The 14,869-nt window shown below is 38.7% G+C and overlaps 1 protein-coding gene across 1 annotated transcript in view; it reads right to left on the bottom strand.

The window, feature by feature from the left end:
• The window catches only part of LOC139731956 (uncharacterized), a 47,874-nt gene extending 34,825 nt beyond the window's left edge, over positions 1-13,049 (bottom strand). Inside the window, exons 1-2 of the mRNA XM_071642827.1 lie at positions 12,484-13,049; positions 612-811 (exon numbers count right to left, since the gene is read on the bottom strand). Of these exons, the coding sequence (XP_071498928.1) occupies positions 612-618 (7 nt within the window). The 5' untranslated portion in view covers positions 619-811; positions 12,484-13,049. The remainder of the gene's footprint in view (positions 1-611; positions 812-12,483) is intronic.
• Between the last annotated feature and the right edge of the window lie 1,820 nt (positions 13,050-14,869).

Here is a 14,869-nt window from a genome sequence, read left to right as displayed (position 1 = left end):
AATCGTCCTCATGTGCAGTTTAGCTCAGCTGAACACATCAAAATCAAATAAAACACTGAGCATGCCACAAGATCAGACCAAAGTAAGAACATTTTCAAAATTTAGATTCCTTTATGTATTCATAAAAAAATGACGTCAATGATGAATGCAGTCATCAAAGTGTTTTGCAGGTTTTCTTATAGTGCATATACTTCTTTTTTTTTATTCAAAGTTTAACTGCAATTAACATGCCACCAGTGCTACGTCCATCACCCTATAAAACTGGACAATACTCTTCCCTATTTTGAATTCATTTTTCAAAGAAGGAACTCTTCAGAAGAATCACATGCCAGCCATGCAACTTTCTTCTCAGAGCACAATCTTCTAAACTGTGAACCACACCACTCCAACGTCACTTGCAATCATTCCAGGAAATTGTGCCATGGAACCAGGAAACTTTACAGCAAATGACCTAAATCTTAATCAAGGTTTTCACCAAATGTCTTCTCACTACAAGTCAACAGAATGTATCTAGGCAAAGGTCTTTGTACAAATGGTTTATCACTGCAACCAAATTGGAATACAAAAATATTGCAGCTGTAAACATTGAGAATGATAACTATTCCACCTACCGTTCATCGCTGAATCTCTCCCTCCACTTGGATCACTGAAACATCAAAGCCCTCTGAATTTTTCAGTAGTTTGACACCATGGAAGCACTGACAAACAGCTTCTGTAGGGCTGTATCACGCCTTCAGAGTTGTGCAGTCAGTTGTGTAGTGTCATAGTGATAAGCAGCTACCAGGAAAAGTTCACAACTTCAGGAATTAGCCTGCGATAAGAAAAGAGAGAGAAACATTCACACTTTACAATAGGCTGGGCATTTATGTATTTCACAGAGGAAGGAGTCAGGTACATGTATTGTCTTAGGGTGCATTTATCTAAAAATTTTCTGAGGCAGAATCACCATCCTAAACATGTTTGAGGCATTTTCTGGGGTTACATAGATAAATGCATCTGTGTTTTCAAACGCATTTAGGAACACTGTTTTAAAATGCCATTCAAAGGGCATTATGAAATACGTTTGAGACCATGATCACCTTTCTGCGAGTAGGTAAATGCAATGCCGTTTCAAACCACGTTCGCAAACATCATTCCAATTGCGTTTTGAAACGTGATTCTCTCTGTCAAGTTAGATAAATGCAGCCTTTTACATACGGGGCAAAACTCAAAACTTGAACAGACTCGAAACCTTTTCTTCGCATGAAGACTTTCACCCCTTCTCTTTCTTCTTTCTCTCCATCCTTTTCTTCATCTTGTTATCATCTCCTTCCTCTTCTCCTCCTTCTTATATTCTTCTTCTTCATCCTCCACTTCATCACTGCACTGGAATGGCAACTGCAAGAGAGACTTTTTTGAAATGCAGAGAAAAGTGATAATTTTTAGATGCTGCAAATAGCATGCAACTACTTTGTATGTGTCCTGCAGTTGGTTTCACAGATTGATGTTTTGTTCTGTTTTTTTTGTTTTTTTTGTTTTTTTTGTTTTTTTTGTTTTTGTTTTTGTTTTTTTGTTTGTTTGTTTGTTTTTTTTTTTTTTGGGGGGGGGGATTTCACCGAAACCTGACTTAATTCATTCCAAAGGTTGCACATGTCACTGAAGTCAATTTGCCCCATTCAAACAGCATACTTTGGCCTGACAGTAAAGCTCCGGTTTAAGTCAATATTTGAATACATGAAGGCAAATAAAATCAAATGAAATCGGTCAAACACATCAAATGCTTTATTGATATCTTCTGCAGGACAAAATCGCCCTCACATTTGCAAAGCTTGATCGTCATTAGCTTTAATGTCGACTAATCAGATTGGAGTATACTACGTACGTGTACATATTATATACAGTACAGTATATGAATGTATCTTAAAGGACAAGTTCACCTTATAGACATGTAGATTGAGTGAATGCAGCAATTAGAACACATCAGCGAGAATTTGAGGAAAATCTGACAATCCGTTCAAAAGTTATGAATTTTTGAAGTTTCTGCTGTCACTGCTGGATGAGAAGACTACTACAGCTTGTCACATGTGTAGAACGATATAATGTACATCTAAAGGAAATTCAACATATTTTCACTTTTCTTGCATAATAAAAGAACACTTGACATGCCTCTTTCAGAGGGCAGGGGGAATAATATTACCCTTAACATGCATCAGTGACAAATTGAGGAAATGTGTACTTTTTTCAAAAAATAAAATTTTGTGAAATTCTCTTTATATTTTCCTTACATGTATATCGTTCTACACATGTGACATCATACACTGTAGTACACCGTTTCTCATCCAGCAGTGACTGCACAGATACTTTAAAAATTCATAACTTTTGAACAGATTGTCTGATTTTCCCCAAACTTTCACTGCAATGTGTTCTACTAATATTGCTGCATTCACTTAATCCACATGTATATGAAGGTGCACTTGTCCTTTAATTCCAAGGGAACATATATGTCAGTGCTGTTGCATGATGTAAATATGCAATCACTTCCTCTTTCTATGGCATTCAAAGTACATTAGAAGAGGCAAATAAAACCTGCAGTGAGCTGTGATTTTAAAAGATATGAAGCTTCGCCCCATGTTTGACATTTGCCTACAAAAAGCACAACAAATATCAGGGAGTGGAATCTGCAAATCCGCACTGTGCAAATTCCTAAACCAAATTGATACTACACGTGTGGTTATATCGAATATGAGTGGTAGATCGAAAGAGTCTTTAATTTGATAGCGTGATGCACATTTTATGCAAGTAACATCATACTTTTTAATATTCAGCTATTGTAAAATCATTGAGTGTGCGTTCTCTGCATTAGATCTCAATTATAATGGCATGTATACTGCCATTAAACGCAGATTTTACTTCAAAAGAGGAGGGTGAGCCCACCTCCCTGTTTAACCCACTGAGGACAAGTCCCGAGTATACTCAGGGAAGCATCTACGGGAAATGCGTGTTAAAGCAATCCCACCTCCCTGATCAAACCATCCTTAACAGGTTACAAACTGCTCCCAAGGACAGACAGTTGTTTGTGACAGATCCACGCTTTGTGCATCTTAATAAGTATTTGACATAATAAGCATCCCATTGTTCCTATGAGATATGTGATTGCAAGTGGTAGGTTCACAAGATCAGTAAGGAATCAGTTATACTGATGAGAATTAATTATGCAATTGTTTTGTTGGGGTGTTTTTTTGCCTCACATTACAGACATTAATCATGAATTATTTTTCTTTTTCATTTTACATAGTTCATATGATTTACCTTGTATGTTTTTGGCAGTACTACACATGCATTTAACCAAGCCAAGCTTATATTCCCATTTACTTCTGTGCTATCATTAGTCTTCATGCAACTTGCACACTTTATTTGATTTGTTCTTTCTTATTTCACAGGGACAGGAAAGAACATAAAGTAGAGCATGGTCATTCCCTCTTTATCTTTCTCTATCTATCTCTCTCTTTAGGGGCATTTCTAAGTGGTTTCCAACTCCTATAGTCTGGGTTTACAAGCTGAAAATACTTTCAATTTCCATTCCATTCTTGTGTTTAAAAAAAAAATGTGCATATAGTTGCTTGAGACAGAGAACATTAAAGGCAATTAACTAGACTTTCTGTCGAGTCATAAGTTCATTGAATTGAGAAGGAAATGCATGAAGATATATTGGTCAATAGATATTGTATTTCCTGGCATGGTTTTGATTCTTTCATAATTGATGTATCCAGCCACAGGCATCACTGTTACTGCAGTCATAGCCACTTTGACATATTGCCGACAAACAGATCAGTGAAACTCTCTTGATGCATGGTACAAACATTATTGGTGTCACTGCAATTCAGGAACTCAATGTCGATCAATCTCCCACAAGTGTTCTGTGATGTTGCAATAGACTCAGTCACATCATAGTGGCTGTATGCACATGTAGGACATGTTTTATCATTAAGTCGACAAATTCTCTGTCCTAACACTTTTCACCTAATAACACACTGGGTCACAATATTCTCGAACACGCTTAAGCAAAAATGCACAAGACATTCATTGAAGATTCTTTTAAAAGCAGGAGATTGCATGAACGGCAGAAACAGGAAAGAAAATAAAAGGTTTCCTCATTCAGTGATTGCTAAATTCAAGTTGATGCCAACGTAACATTATTAAAACAATACACCACACATAATGTGCATTGTACCACTATATGCTCAAAAACTGGATGGAATGTGCCAGCAAATTTGATATAAGTAAATAGGCCTATCAGCAATCTATGACTCCAGCAGAATTTGAACTTGAAACCATGGGAATGAAAATGAATTTCTGTGTCAAACGCTACTAGGGTAGTTGCCAATTTAGGTCATCACAGTGATTAAAACCAATCAGTGAATCTTAAAGTTTCTGTCCTTATAAAACCCTGGAGGGAGAAACTGAACAAGGTGGAGCATTTGTTGTGCCTCATTCTACATTAGCAAAAACAGAGAAACAAAGAGATTTTTGCAGAAATAAAGAATTGGTAACATGAGTCTATTCATCATACTGTGACAGGATCACACACATAAATGACTAATTAGAAAAGCTCCTGTGCAAAGTTCAATATTATGTGGTTTCTAGGTACAAAGGGTAGGGGTATATTGGGAAGGGTTTTGAAAACAAATTTCATGTTCTGTTGGGGGGGGGGGGGGGGGGACTCATGCTCGGGACGGCTGGATTTGAGGCAAATTTTACCTGAAAGCTTTAGAACCTTCCTTTGATCAGGGCATCAGAATGCTTTTTTTTCACTGGAAGATGAACCATGGGTGAATGGTTATATATTCTCAATAAATGCTCCTTTGTTATGGGCAAGCACACATAAGTCTGTGAATATGAAATCTCCTGAAAATGTCCACAAGGCCAGAAGGAGAGAAGGAACTATTATATGTTTCACAAAAGGGGAAAATATTGAATCCTGCTTGACATGGTGGAACATGAAGACTGTGATCACAGAACGAGTTAAAGGGATGGTACAGTATTGGTGGAGATGAGAATTGGGCTATTAACTTTTTGCGAGATACTGGTACGAAGAAAACACTTACATGTATGATATAATACAGAGCATACCATTTTAAGAGTAATTCAAAGTTTATGTGATGAAGATCAGGTTTGGAATGACTGAAACATCCAAAAACAAAGTAAAACAAAGCGTTCGTAGTAAAGTGCGGGTCCCACACTTTATTAGAATTGCTCTTTTTTGGATATCTCAGCCATTTCAAAACCACTTTTCATCAAATAAACATTGAATTCCTCATAGAATTACATGCCCTTTCATATTTCGTAAGAGGTTTCTCATTATCTCACCAAAAAATGTTAGAAACCTGAAATTAGGTCTCAACCAAAACTATACGATCCCTTTAACTCCATTCTTGTTATTTTGAGATATCTGTGATGAAGGCCGCTGAAAACAAAGAAAATGATAAGAAAATGGGATATGTTTAATAACATCTACAGGAATATTACTTGTTAGGTAAAAAGTAGTTCGGTATCACTGGGAAAGTTGTATCCCTTACGAAAAAGTCCTGTGGTACTCCTGTGGTAATTACCACAGGACGGTACCACAGGACAGTACCACAGGAAAGTACCACAGGACAGTACCACAGGACAGTACCACAGGAATTGTCCTGTGGTATTTTGGGACATACCACAGGACAGTACCACAGGAATTCCTGTGGTATTTTGGGACGTACCACAGGGCAGTACCACAGGAAAGTACCACAGGACCGGTACCATGCACAGAACAGTACCACAGGACAGTACCACAGGAATTCCTGTGGTATTTTGGGACGTACCACAGGGCAGTACCACAGGAATTCCTGTGGTATTTTGGAACGTACCACAGGGCAGTACCACAGGACTAGTACCACAGAACAGTACCACAGGAACTGTCCTGTGGTATTTTGGGACAGTACCACAGGACAGTACCACAGGACAGTACCACAGGTCGATCATTACCACACAGCATTACCACAGGGCAGTACCACACAGCATTTCCATGGTACCACAGGAGAGTACCACACAGGATAGATCGAAAAAAAAAAATCTGGGAGACTTTTAGCCACATTTCAAGGAATATTTCTGATAGGTGAGTGATGGATTTTAGGACAAACATGGCCCTACTTAATAACCTGTCCTACTCCTAACATATAACCTCAAACGAGAGTCTAATGGCCAAGTGCCAATCTAGTCCTATAATAGATCTATATAGTCATATTCTATTCCTAGGTAGCCATCGACCCTCTCAGTACATATATATATGGCCGCCTATCCGTAAAGCATTAAGGCATGGTTACTAACTCGATTATACTTTATTATCAAGATATGAAATTACACTTTCATAACAATATCTATGATATTGGGAATAACATAACATAATTAGACAATCTTTCATAAAGTTCAAAGTAAGTTCCATCATTAATGCTTTGACTTTTTAAGTCATATATGTATTAGTTTTTCTAAAATCTAGAGTGCTTTTTATGAATATTCATGAGCTATGTAAAAATTTGTACCACAGGAGTACCACAGGAGTACCACAGGAGTACCACAGAAGTCCTTATGAAATTTCTCATGCTTTACATCAGCACTTTCACTAAATAGGTAATACTGTAGGAGTATAGGACAGGATAAGTAATGGCAAATCAATTGTTATAATTCACAGCATAACTCATCTATCAATTAATTGAGGAATATTAATATGTGCTTTTTTGTTTGTATTTTTGTTATAAATTTCAGTTGATTCTGCCTTACAATTTTCCTGTGTGGTACTCCTGTGTGGTCCTGCTGTTTGATATTCTCCTGATGTGATAGTCCTCTGGTATAAAATGTTAAGAAAAAAAAAGAATATCCTGTAGCATTTTTCTGTGGTATTTACGAATTTAATTTGCTGTGTGGTACTTCTGTGTGGAATAGCACCATATTATGATTTTCCCGTGGGATTTTGGACAGTTCCTGTGGTACTCTCCTGTGGTATACATCGAAAATTACCACAGGAATTCCTGTCGTACTGTCCTGTGGTACGTCCCAAAATTCCACAGGACAATTCGTGTGGTACTGTCCTGTGGTACGTCCCAAAATACCACAGGACAAGTCATGTGGTACTGTCCTGTGGTACTATCCTGTGGTACTTTCCTGTGGTATTGTCCTGTGGTACTGCCCTGTGGTACTGCCCTGTGGTACTGTCCTGTGGTACGTCCCAAAATACCACAGGACAAGTCGTGTGGTACTGTCCTGTGGTACTATCCTGTGGTACTGTCCAGTGGTACGTCCCAAAATACCACAGGACAAGTCGTGTGGTACTGTACTGTGGTACTATCCTGTGGTACTGTCCTGTGGTACTGCCCTGTGGTACGTCCCAAAATACCACAGGACAAGTCGTGTGGTACTGTCCTGTGGTACTATCCTGAGGTACTTTCCTGTGGTACTGTCCTGTGGTACTGCCCTGTGGTATTGTCCTGTGGTACTGCCCTGTGGTACTGTCCTGTGGTACGTCCCAAAATACCACAGGACAAGTCGTGAGGTATTGTCCTGTGGTAATATCCTGTGGTACTGTCCTGTGGTACTGTCCTGTGGTATGTCCCAAAATACCACAGGACAATTCCTGTGGTACTGTCCTGTGGTATGTCCCAAAATACCACAGGACAATTCCTGTGGTACTGTCCTGTGGTATGTCCCAAAATACCACAGGACAAGTCGTGTGGTACTGTCCTGTGGTACTTTCCTGTGGTATTTTCCTGTGGTACTGCCCTGTGGTACTGTCCTGTGGTACTTTCCTGTGGTACTTTCCTGTGGTACTGCCCTGTGGTACTGTCCTGTGGTACGTCCCAAAATACCACAGGACGAGTCGTGTGGTACTGTCCTGTGGTACTTTCCTGTGGTACTTTCCTGTGGTACTGCCCTGTGGTACTGTCCTGTGGTACGTCCCAAAATACCACAGGACGAGTCGTGTGGTACTGTCCTGTGGTACTTTCCTGTGGTACTGTCCTGTGGTACTGCCCTGTGGTACGTCCCAAAATACCACAGGACAAGTCGTGTGGTACTGTCCTGTGGTACTATCCTGTGGTACTTTCCTGTGGTACTGTCCTGTGGTACTGTCCTGTGGTACTGCCCTGTGGTACTGTCCTGTGGTACGTCCCAAAATACCACAGGACAAGTCGTGAGGTACTGTCCTGTGGTACTATCCTGTGGTACTGTCCTGTGGTACGTCCCAAAATACCACAGGACAATTCCTGTGGTACTGTCCTGTGGTACTATCCTGTGGTACTTTCCTGTGGTACTGTCCTGTGGAACTGCCCTGTGGTACTGTCCTGTGGTACGTCCTAAAATACCACAGAACAAGTCGTGTGGTACTGTCCTGTGGGACTATCCTGTGGTACTTTCCTGGTGTACTCTCCTGTGGTATGTCCCAAAATACCACAGGACAATTCATGTGGTACTGTCCTGTGGTACTATTGTGTGGTATACATCCCAAAATACCACAGGACAATTTGTGTGTATACTGTCTTGTGGTACTGTCCTGTGGAACTTTCCTGTGGTAATGTTCTGTGGTACTGCCCTGTGGTACATCCCAGAGTACCACACGATCCTGTGACACAGTACCACACAGTTCCTGTGTTAACATATATTTGTGTGGTACATTGTGTGGTACCAACCAGTACCACAGGGAGTACCATATGAGCCTGTAAAACAGTACCACACAGTTCCTGTGGTAACATTTATTTATGTGGTACATTGTGTGGTACTGACAATGTACTACAGGGAGTACCCTACAAGCCTGTGGTACAGTACCACACAGTTCCTGTGGTAACATTACAAGTGTGTGGTACATTGTGTGGTACCGACAAGTACCACAGGGAGTACCACAGGACTTTTTTGTTAGGGATCACCCCTGAACTGCTCTAACTGATGATGGACTTTATCTTAAAATGTTTATTAAATATAATGGTGCTTACCTTGTTTTGTAATCAAACTGTGAACAAATAAACCTAAAATGGGAAATGTTATTGGCATATCAAAGGGGAAATCCAGTCCAAATATAAGTTAGTCTGATAAGAAAGAATAAAATATTATGAGTTCAACTGTAAAATTTTGATTGAAATCAGGTGGAACGACATTTTGAAGTTTCGCTAATTTTTCAGGAAACAGGTCTTGAACAGTAAATATGAATATATGCAAATGGCAAAGTGAGCATGTCATTCCCTCACAGCTTACCAATAGTTTGTACATGAAATTTTGAAATTTCCAGTTTTTTCATTCAAATACAATTATGCCCGAGGCTCAAATCCTTGTATATCTAACTGATCACTATTCTAAAGTTATTCAACCAGGAATAACATCCTGTTTCAAACTTCAATGACAGAAACATTGGATTTCCATCATTTTTTGTACATGATCACTGGAAAATTGTGAGGTTATGACATGGTTAGCTCACTCATTTGCATTATTCATATCCACTGTACAAGAACTGTTTTGCAGAAATTAGCAAAACTTCAAAATGTCTTAACTTCCTTATTTTTCATCCGATTTCAGTCAAATTTCTACCGTTGAACTCCTAAGATTTTACTCTTTTTTATCAGACTAACTTACATGTATATTTGGACTGGATTTTCCCTTTAAAGTGCAGTGCAGTTGTCTTTCACAGTAACTAAGTTAAGTAGCCACTGCTGAGAGGAGTGGCCATAATCAATGAATTTCAAAGGAAATTTATCACAAATAAATGTTAACTTAGTGAATACACTACCTTATATTAAAAACGTACATGTAGAACATGTCATTGAAGTTTGGTAGAAATCAGACAATACAATGGATAATTGTATCTTCAAAAGTCAATATCTGAATGTTTATATCTACGCAGTTTTGGATATACCCGTGTGCTATCATTGTATGGAGGCTGTAACAACTTGTGAATTTACTGTATAGTGGAATTAAATAAGATAGGTAGAAAATGCCACATATACAGGTTGATTTTGTACCATTATAACAATCCAACCGGCATACAATTCCTCCTTCAGAAGGTGCAGGAGGGGGGGGGGGGGGGGGGAGGCATTGCCCTGAATGTACAGTATGTCAGTGGAATGTAGGCTCTTAATAAGAAATGACATTTTGTGGAATTCTCACTGCATTTCCTTCAAATGGATCAACAACAATGACATCACAAATTACATTGTAGCCTACATGTATCCAGTAATGATGACACATGGATAATTTCCTTGATAATTCCCAGAACTTTAGAAGGGATTGTCCAACTTTTTCTTAAATTTCACTGTGTTCTGTTATTTCTGCACAACCATATCCACATATAAAATCACCTTTACTCTTCACTCATTTATTTCTGCTAATGACAGGGACATAGTTGTTACATTTACAAAGTTCCTGTGATACAGCATTACAAAAGCAGTGTGTGTGTGTGTGTGGGGGGGGGGGGGGGGGTAAACCAGTGCATAATTTGGAAAACTTTCTATAGAATACAGCAATCTTGACCAGTTTCACTGTGATTCTGTACAGTGGGTGATAGTCCCTTATAAAGAATTGTTACCAGGGGCAGATCCAGGAATTCCATAAAGAGGGAGCACCTTTACAGAATTAAAGGGGGGCGCATGCACCCCTCCCCCATTTTTTAAATTTCTTTTGTTTCAACAAAAATAAAGGGGGGCGCATGCTGTTTTAACAAAAAATAAAGGGGGCGCGCACCCAGAGCGCTCCTCCCTGGATCCGCCACTGGTTACCATCCCACCCTAGAATTTTCACAAGCTGATACAGAGGTTATCATTTTCAAGGTGAAATAACACATTAGGGAAGATCTTTTAAAACACATTTATTACAGGACTCTGTACCATTTGTATTTTCTTTCAGATGTTATTTGGTCTGAAAAGGTCTCACTTTTGATGTTAAGACCCATTGTCATGTTAACCCTCACTCCCTGTTCAAGTTGAATTTGAAAATTAGAAAAAAAAAATCAAATTTATACAAAGTGGAAGGAGTTTCATTACAATAGGACAAAAGGAGAGATAGTGTTGGATTTTGTACTTTTACTTGGTCTGACCAACTGCAAAATGGCAGCAACCATCCATAGAGACCACCAGCCATAGAGACATATCTTTATTAAATTCAATTTTTTGATGCAAAATCAACTGGAATATTCTGTGTCATTTGCACCTAAACATTGTATCCTAGCAACCGCTTAGCAACAGCCTAGCAACAATGACCTTGAGGGGGAATGGGATTACATCCAGGATTATCACCCAAATTATGATTTGTTTGTATTCTTTGTTTGCACACCTATGGGAGAACTTTAAATGATGACATCAGCACCACACCTACAGTGCAGTTTGCATATTTGAATTTCCAACCACAAGCACTGCATGCTTTTCAGAATATATTTGGGTCATATCATAAAATTCCACAATTTTCTTAATTCATGCTAGCTAGTGAATGGCCAACCATTCCTGCATGTCCCAAGTGTACTTGTTGAAAGAGTTTTATAAGTTAGGGTAAAACCTCTCCCTTACAGCACCTTTTCAGATTTTTCCCCAAACATTCTGTCAATTTGGAATACTATGGAAGATATAAGCAGAGCTGTTACTTACAGAAAACCCACCAAGGACATATATCTTTATAGGTCTATAGCGTAGGCCTACTATTATCACAGTGTAAACTCTACCTCCAACCTCAACCCAAACTGGTGCCACAAGCCAATCCCTATAAACAAGAGAACATACTAATTGTAAACTTTTATAGAATTTGCCATAGTTGATAAGGTGACTATACAATATAATTTATTCTGTTATATATTATGGTATATTTGCTAAACATGTACATCTATACATCTATTTCTTCCTCAAATTTAGTAATGTACATAATACTACTACCACTCTACCAGTATGCAATTCTTGCTATTGGTGAATGTGTCTAGCCCATTCAAAAATGGCTTTGAAAAGAGCCTGTAACACTATGCATAGCAAAGTTTGTAACCTCTTTGTACATGCAGGTGGACCATATGACGCAGACTGAATATTGATATGTGCTTTATCAATGATTTGAAATACTATACTAGACTAGTAGACCACACTGTGATATTTCTCTGTTTCATACTAATAGTCTAAACTAGAGGTCTATGCATTAGGCCTATCATTATCAAAACCACAATGGAGTTTTGATCACAAGTTTCTGATTCATCACAAGATATATATAATTAAAGAAAGACGGTTATAATGTTGTACACACTGAATGACACAGTATGCAACTTTGCTTCCATCCAAATGTCACAGTGCTTGCGTGTTGATCACTGCCTTCCTTTACACGGCCGTAAATTAGTACGATAATTCATTCATGGTTCGAAACCGTGATGTAGACCTGTCTCAGGAAACGTTTTTGTAGACAAACGCATGTTCACATAAAACAGTTCCGTGTACAATTTTCCTTTTCTTGTCATCTACATGTACTTACAATTGGTGGAAAAAGAGTTTCTGCAGTGCGTTGTTCAGAGAGGCGGCGGTGGGGTGTCGGTAGAAAAGTTTGTCCACGGGAAGTTTCGGGTGATTCCGTCGCCGCCTGGACTGTGATTAATTAATCCCAAGTGAGCGATACGCGATGCTCGCTAAAGATAGCTGGCGAAAACTGCACTCTCCATAGCAAAGTTAATGCAATATTACTTCCGTTTCTGCAATGGGCACTGAACACAAACTCTTTCTTCACTATTTTCGAGTACGTGCAGTAGTTATTTGTATGTGTGACGAGCATTCCGAATGCACAACTCACCGCTGCCTCTTCAAAAGATTTTGTCAAGCTTCAGCGCACAGTAGAGAGGTGGTGCTCCCGAGAACTTTGGGACACTTTTTGTTTTGTGTACTCGGCGCCGCTTGATAATACATGTACAACGAAAGGTAAAAAAAACGAGGGGAATCACACAGCCGTCATTACATTGATCATGATTCGTATAGAGCAGTTCTTGCTACGAATGCGGAGAATCAAAGAAAAGTGCAGTTGTTGTATTGTTTGTTTAAACTTGTTGTTTAAAATAGCGACGAACTTTGTTCGATCGTGTTCAAGGATGTAAATTGTACCTGTCATAGGCATAGCCGACAACCTTTTGAGCACTAAATTGTTGCACTTTTCGTTTTGTTCTCTCCTTGTTTGATTTTGTCAGCGGCGATGAAAAGTCCAAATATTTAGCTTCCAGGCGCCGAACTACTAGCTAGTATGAGTAGTGACATGTCAAACTTCATCAACGCTTATCGATTGGGCTTTAACTTTGAAACAGCTGGATGGTAAGACTAGTAGAATCAACATCGCGACTGGTAATGATAGAATAAGTAGAGGGGAAAATCCCCATATGCTCCGCTTATGCAAATCTTTTTCTCTCTCTTTGAACAATGACCCTTGTTCGGTGGGACGGTGCGTTTGAGTGTAATTCCTATTCATAATAGTTAATCTAATCGCGATCGTTTCTGTGAAACTCAGCAAAACGAGTGAATTTTTCGGTACCTTCAGACAAGCGTATGCTATGAATGCACAAAAGTACGCATAAGACGTCATTTTATCGAAATCTGCTGTTCAATTCAATTCAATTCAATGTTTTATTTCATTTTTCGACAAGAACATATAAACATCACTTCTTTTTTTGGTAACAGAAAATCAGGTGCGTAAAACTATGTAGGATGAAAAGAATATACAATGATATTTGTAGCACCTTGCAATAATTACACATTATCATAAAACACAAGTGATTTGAAGTAAGTAAACATTGTGGATAATTCGAAAAATGGAGGGACCCACTAAAAAGACAAGTCTTGTAGGATGTGGGCCCCTCAGACGAAAAACATCAATTAGAAGTAAAGAGAAGGTCTGGAAGCCCACTATAGAAACACAAGACAGACATATGTACACACGTTAAAAAAAAACATGAAACGGGACTGAAAAGGAGTAACAGTACAACAGACAGTTGACTACGAGATGAGACAAAACTAACATAACAGTTCGAGAACAGAACGGAACAAACAAAACAGACAAAAACGTTTAGCATAAACAGCGATCTCGTCGGAAGTATGCCGAGGGAGAGAGAGAGAGAGGGGGGGGGGGGGGGGGGGGAGAGAGAGAGTGACGCGAGAAAGAACAATGTAGGCCTACTAGAGATATTATCGAAGAAATATCCTAGCTTTATTACAATAGGACGCTGTTTAATAATAAGAGAATACACGTAGCAATCAATAGGTGGTTCTTTTCTTAGATAAAGTGTTAAAGTGATGATGCAGTTTCGGTCGAGATGGGGCTTCAGGTTTCCAGTGGATTTTTATGATGATTTTTTGAGATAATGAGACAATTCTTTTAGAATATGAAAGAGAATTCTAAAACCGTATTCAGAGTTTATTTGATAAAAATTGGTTTTAAAATGGCTGAGATATCCAAAAGAAAGCGATCCTAACATAAAGTTGGACCTATACCTTTTATTAAGATTGCTTTGTTAGTTTGTTTTTGGATATCTCAACCATTTCAAAACCGATTTTTCATTAAAGAAATTAAATTCCTCTTATAGAATGGGAATACGGTCTTTACCATTTCATAAAGTGGTTTCTCAGTATCTCGCAAAAAGTTAAAAGCTGAATCTTCACCTCCGCCAGTATTATACCATCCCTCTAAGGTGTCAATAGGGCCTAATGCTTCTGTTTTGTTTTTTGGGTTTTTTTACATCATATTGAAATCACTCTCATATTTCATTTTGGGTAATGCATTGCCTTATATTTAGGCCCTAGCACCTACTTGATATACTTTTTTTTTGTGACTTTGATTAACCGAAAGCCTATATAGGAACCGGGTGTCGATCGCGTAGTTGATC

This window comes from Diadema antillarum, unplaced genomic scaffold, assembly GCF_040938485.1.
Source record: "Diadema antillarum isolate AM-2024a unplaced genomic scaffold, OU_Dant_1.0 seq00000389_RagTag, whole genome shotgun sequence".
NCBI lineage: Eukaryota > Metazoa > Echinodermata > Echinoidea > Diadematoida > Diadematidae > Diadema > Diadema antillarum.
This window is presented reverse-complemented; position numbering and strand designations above follow the sequence as displayed.